General features: G+C 41.2%; 1 protein-coding gene across 3 annotated transcripts in view; it reads left to right on the top strand.

Moving 5' to 3' along the window:
• The window catches only part of stard13a (StAR-related lipid transfer (START) domain containing 13a), a 58,977-nt gene that overhangs the window by 40,568 nt on the left and 12,140 nt on the right, over positions 1-6,269 (top strand). For all 3 annotated transcript variants that reach the window (XM_025006335.2, XM_025006336.2, XM_025006337.2), the window contains 3 exons: positions 1,063-1,134; positions 3,128-3,209; positions 5,307-5,370. In XM_025006335.2, coding sequence (XP_024862103.1) covers positions 1,063-1,134; positions 3,128-3,209; positions 5,307-5,370 — 218 coding nt within the window. The remainder of the gene's footprint in view (positions 1-1,062; positions 1,135-3,127; positions 3,210-5,306; positions 5,371-6,269) is intronic.

Consider the following 6,269-nt stretch of genomic DNA (forward strand, 5'->3'; position numbering starts at 1 on the left):
AGTGAATGAGTGGGTGTTGGCAGAGTGTGCACTGTGTGATTAAATGTCCAAAAGGACGTGTTATGATATGTTTTTTTAGAAGTTTACGTTTTATTAAATTGTGCTAGGAGTCTTTCTAATAGGTTAAACCACCCCTATTTTTTAATATACATTCAGATCTCCACTTTAAAAGACTACAAAAAGCCATCTGTTCTTGTAATCTTTTAAAGAGGTCTTGATCAAAAGTTTCCGGGCTTTCTAAAGGTCTTTTAAAGGTTTTTTTTTACCTTATATATATTTACAGATTCAACTTAAAATATATAAGAACAAAGTATGCATTTGTGACAAGCTGCTGGTAACAAAGTACCCAAAGAAACTCTGGTTTCTTGAAAGCAAAACATAGAAGACGAAGGTTAACACAAGAAATTTGTATTATTTGTAGTATTTGTACGCGCAGTTTTTCCTGAACTTGTGTCCTGCTGTTGAGAAGCTAAACAATTTCACGATACCAGTTTATTCACGTCGTTGTCAGCACAAAAAGTGGCCGCGGTATCTCCCCGTAAACAGAAATATTTACCCTCGCGCACATTCAGAGCTGCCACTTTAAGATGTGTGCGATACGTATGTTAGCGGAAAAAAGCTGTAAAACAGAAGCCTGTAAAATGTCTCGTGGTGCTGGCGGCAGGGCCTAATGGGCTGCGGTTTAGTGTGGAAGGCCTGTTTACATTTACCCATTACCAGCTGAGTGTATCTGCGTGGATGTAATTTATGTTGACAGAAGAAACAGCTTTTTTTTTTTTTCCTGCAAAATAATGTGCGTCTGGCTGATCTCCAGCTTTTTAAGGCTCATCATTCTAAACGTTTCCCAAAGGAATAATACATCTTAATATGTTACTTCCTAATGTACTAAAAAAGGTTTCTCTGTAGGGATAAAATATGTAATACTTTCTACTTTTGATTGTTTTTTATTGTGTTTTCATTATAATGTAGAGCTCATATGGGAGACAAATAGATGCCTAAAATCTCTGAGCAGATGTTTGGATTAGGAATGATGCACTCCTTTTTTTTTGTTTTTGCTTACAGAGATTGAGGCTAAGGAGGCCTGCGATTGGCTTCGAGCAGCAGGATTTCCACAATACGCTCAGCTCTATGAAGGTAACACACACACACACACACACAGAGTGGCTACAGCCCTGTTTCGACACAGCTGCCTTGTTTCATACAAAAATCCGTCTTTCCAAAGCTTATTTTGTTTATCCTCCATCCTCTGCCATATTTTTCCATCATCTATGCTTCTTTCTGTCTTCCCGCCGTCCCTCCATCTTTACATCACTCGTCTTCTGGGCCACTGCGTTCTATTTCCAGGCTTCAGTTCCTCTCCAGAGGGAGGGGTCATGGGAAAGGCCTTGTTATCGCTGCTGGGACTCTCATAGCTCCTCTTTCTCCCTCTTTTCTTTTTTGTTTTTTACCTCCCACCTTTCTGGGTCATGCCTTTATCAAAATGTGTCTGACTTTTACTCTTTTTTTTTGTTTTTTCTCTCTCTCTCCCTCTCTCCCATCCCGCACCACCTCTTCCTGTTCGTCTCTTCCTTATCTCTGCAAACCTACAGGCGTTTGCTCATGTGATGGTCATCAGGTCTCATATACTTGAAGAACAAACAGGAAATGGCTCCAGTAATCAAAAAGAAGGCTTAAAATCCATCTGTCTTTCTTTAGCAGAATACACAGTGCTTCTCTGAGGACAGTATTCGATCCAGTAATGTGAAATTGTACAAATTTCTTCAAAATTACCAAAATAAAACACTTTTATCATTTTAGCATTGTGTTTAAATTATGTTAAAGGGATAAATCAGATCAATTGATATGTTACCTGTTGTAGATAAGCTCTTAGAGCATCATTCTTTGTTTAAAATGTCCACTCTTTCACTGCAGCGTCGACCATTTTGTACCGGTGCTCAAAATTTTACCTGCAATTTTTCATCCACTATATCGTGCCCGAGAAACTTGTCACGTGGTTCTGTAAAAGTGTACAGAAATAAACCATAATGCACTGCGGCCCGAGCTGACACAGCAGGCTGATCGAAGTTAAAGCTCAGCCGCTCATTATTGTGCTTTTCAAGCTGCTTTAATTATGTAGACATTTTTACTGTAAAGCGTCTTTCCTCCTCCTCTGTCAGAGCTGTGGGGGTTTGAAAAATTATTAGGAATGTGTGAACTGAAACTATATTTTAAAACGTTTAAGTCCAAACATGAAACATGTTAAAATCGTGTTTTAAATCACTATCTAAAGCGAGACGTATTTCTTTATAAAGCTATGTGTAAATAGTTTATATCAGTTTTTTACAGTTTTTAGCCAAAAGCAGTGAAATTATGTTGCCCATCCCGTCAGATTCAGGCGTGTATTCCAGCGTTTCTTGCTGATGTTTGTTTCTTCAAAAAGGCAAAAACACTGCGCTGTCGCCTAGCTCCATATAGTCTCTATTATACGGTGCTAGGGACTGATGAGCTGATGGCTAGTTCGAGCATGAAGAGACCAAAGTGAGAAGCTGCTGTCTTAAAACAACTCCAGTCTCAAGATTTTTCTTAGTGGTTCTTCCAAACGCTGCGTTAAAAAAACCCTTTATGGTAAGTTTGCATCGTCTCTTTATTCTGGCAGAAATTGGACTACATTCCTGCAGGAAGTGCCTCAGGCTGCGGGGAAGTGCTGCAGCTAGCTGCTACTGCTGCGTTTGCAAATAACCATGTAGGTTTAAATCTGACAACAATGTAAATGTTTATAAGGTTGTCTTTGCTTTGAATCTTTTTGGAGGTTGGAGTTGTTTTTAGACAGCAGCAATAGACTCTGGTCTTGGTCTTAATTTCTTTATAAGCAGATGTTCAAAGAGGTATTTATACAGTTAAGATATTAAGTGTTCAAAATCTTTAAACAAAACCCCACTTCAAAAGATCTGAACTGTCTTCCTAATGTGAGGTTAGAAACATGTGCGTGTTTGGTAAACTTCACAAGTCGAGGGCTGATAGCTGTGGCAGCAGCTGGGCCACGCTTCACAGACTTCATTAACTGCTAACCAGCTGAGGAAACATTTATCTCCTGTCATCTGTCAGTCAATAACTAACGAGCCCCTCCCCCTCTTTCTCTTTGTCACAGATTCCCAGTTTCCAATCGATATTTCCTCGGTGAAAAGGGACCATGACTTCCTGGACCGGGATCTGGTCGAGCCTTTGTGTCGGTGAGGACACTTTCCACACCCAACCAGTCCACTTCCACTGCCAGTGAAGTCATCTGTGTTCAGTATGCCGACTCGTCCCCACTCCCTGGTGCTAACATTAAATGTCTGACCCCTACGTTTAATGAACTCCCCCCTCCACCCCCCCAGAAACCCGGACTTTGATCTGGTGTCCTCCCCTCCCCTTCTGCCACGCTCTGATCTCCTATTCAAAGAGAAGTGACCCTCAGGGGGCAAAATCCAGAGGGGTGTGACTGGGTGAGGACAAAGGGGGGGAGGGAGCGAGGGGACGCCAGCATATTCCTGCTGATGGGTTTTGGAGTGTTCTGCACACCCGTGGGACCTAATTTTTGCATTTCCTGTTCTTTTTTTAAAAAAAAATCCTCGTCTGTTCCTGAACATTTACCCCCTCTTTGCATTTTTTCTTGCTTGGCTGTCAGCACTTGCCTCTCTATGGGTGTGGTAATTACAGCAGTGATCATTTCTGACAGCTGTATTTCAGGATTAACACATCAGATACCCAGCAAACCGTTGCAAAGCACCAATACGTATAGATTAAAGGCCTAGCATTCCTTTTAAGTTTTAGGGGCTGTTTATGTGATGCCGTTTTTGAGTGAAGTAGTAGATTTTCTGCTCTGGTTCAGCGGTTTGTGTACACGACAACAGCGCTTGTTTCCTCTGACACCACAGCTTTCTGAACCCAGGTCTCAGAGTGGAGCTTTTCGGACCCTCTTGTTTGCAGCTATACTGTATGAATCTTAATCCCAGATTACATGACGCTGTTTTTAAGTGAAACTAGAACAGTTCTGTTGGATTTCGGCCGTTTGTCTACATGACAACAACGTTTAGATTCTCGGACACAGAAACTTTTAAAATCCCGCTCTTGGAGTGGAAATTTTTCTGAACTCCCAACATTATTTCAGGGGAAACCACAATTTAATGACAGCAGTAACTATGGTGGATAGCAGAGTACTGTCTTTTCAATTTATCAGAGCTTCTGTGACGAAACATGTGTGCTTCGTCGTCTACTCGATCAGCTCCGGCTACTGACCTGACACGGAAACTACAGCGGGTTCAACGCTTTTTGTGGCCTTCTCTAAACAGTGATTGGGATCTCAGCACTACCATGTGAACGTGTAACGTTTTTACAGTCAACATCAGAAAACCTGTCATGTTTCTAGGAGACACGTAAACTGGGCCTGAGTTCTTTCCCTTTAGTTATAATCTCCTTGATGCTTTTCAGTTCAGACAACTTTTCTTTGAATGCCCTCCACTTGGAAACTGGCTGGGCCATCTTAGACCCTGACTTTCCCTTCACTTCTTCTGCCAGCACGTCAGCCTCTCTTGTGGGACAGGTGGAGATTTCTGAATGTTGGTCTTTTTTGCTTTTACTTGATCGATGAAGATGTGCTATGTAGACCTGGCTGCAACCACCAATGCTTGTCTTAAAGATGTGAAATGTGTAAAGACCACAGGACACCAGCTGAGCACCCCCAAAGGTTCAGAGAAGCTTGGATTGGACTGACTCCAAATTTAATCAGTTGTAGATGTACATCCAATGACTACTTTCTGAGAGTTTCATTCAAATTTGTCCAGTAGTTCACACACAGGCAAAAACATAATTGCCCAGAAAACATTTAGGACTGTTTTAACATCTTAATCATTTTCCAGAGGACTGCAGTGGGTGGATCAGGAGACCTTCCTTGGAGAGGAGGGAGTAAAGTAGAGGGGTGAGGAGATAGTTGTGTTTTGAGGGAGATGCACCCGCTCCTCAGGGGTGAGGATCAGGCCCAGGTCCAGTCCAGAGAGAAAAAGAGAGGAATAAGTGAGGGAGTAGGAGAGAGAGAGAGAGAGAGAGAGACGCTGTTGAGTCGGAAAAGATTAAAAAAGAAAATTAAAAAGGAATCCCCCTGACGGTGACTAATCAGACTTAAGAATTAAAGAGGGAAGGCAGCATTTTATTTTATTTTTTAAAGGAAGATTATAGAGTTAAAGCGAGAGGTTTTACAGTGCAGAAAAACCCAAAGTCTTAAAAACAAATAATGAAAAATGTGCCCGCCAGTGTTCGTGCCAACATGCGTCTCTTTATGTGTGTTGCAGACGTTTAAATACTCTGAACAAGTGCGCCTCCATGAAACTCGATGTCAGCCATCCTAAGAAGAAAGTAAGTGTTTATTTTCAGCATTAAATGTTACACAAAGCTCTTTACAGAAGTTTTTTTAACACTCTTCATCAGGCTACTTTTCCTATTTTAGCAAAATTGATAAATATTTTTAACTAAAGAGCAACCAAGAAGCCAGTGAAGGCTTTTTCTGGATGCTGTTTATAGAAGTTGATGGTAAAATGCCCTTCACATTGTCTGAGCTTTCGTTTAAATTCCTATTTTTATCATTTCTAATAAACTCTGTGCCACGTTTGAAGAACGTGACCGTCTGTGTTTCAGAGCAAATTTGCGCAAGTAGCTTACACTTTGTGGTATCTTCTTTGAAGACAACCACTGCAGGTCTAATTAACCGTACTATGGTTCCTTCTGAAGTCCTTGATTAAAGCTAAAACTGGGTTTCCTCTGATACTTAGAGTTTGCTGCTGGTGTTTCTCAGTCATTTTCGTTCAGTTCCTTTGAACCAAAGCTGACAGATGAGAAAGTTCTGGTATTTATAGGTGCAGTGAGACAACAGTAAAAGGAAGTTGCATTCCAGTTTAAAGATCTCAGATTTTTCTGACTCTGTGTGTGTAATTTAAATCATTTGATATTTAGGCAACAGGACACTTTTGTTGTAACCAGTGTTAGCAGAAGACGTTTCAGTTTCAGTTTTGCTCATCCCCTGTAACGTTTATGGGAAGTGGTTCTGGTCTGGTTCCAGGATACTTCGAACGCAGCTTTAGGAGAAGAACAGAAGAAAGAACATTGTCATTCCTTACGTTGCTGGAGTATCCGAGAAACTCAGAAGGATTTTCTCCAAACACAACATCCCAGTACATTTCAAACCCAACAAGACTCTCAGACAGAGGCTGGTCCACCCTAAGGACAAAACACCCAAACCAAAACTGAGCGGAGTTGTG

The sequence above is a fragment of the Kryptolebias marmoratus genome, linkage group LG13 (genome assembly GCF_001649575.2).
Source record: "Kryptolebias marmoratus isolate JLee-2015 linkage group LG13, ASM164957v2, whole genome shotgun sequence".
Lineage (NCBI taxonomy): Eukaryota > Metazoa > Chordata > Actinopteri > Cyprinodontiformes > Rivulidae > Kryptolebias > Kryptolebias marmoratus.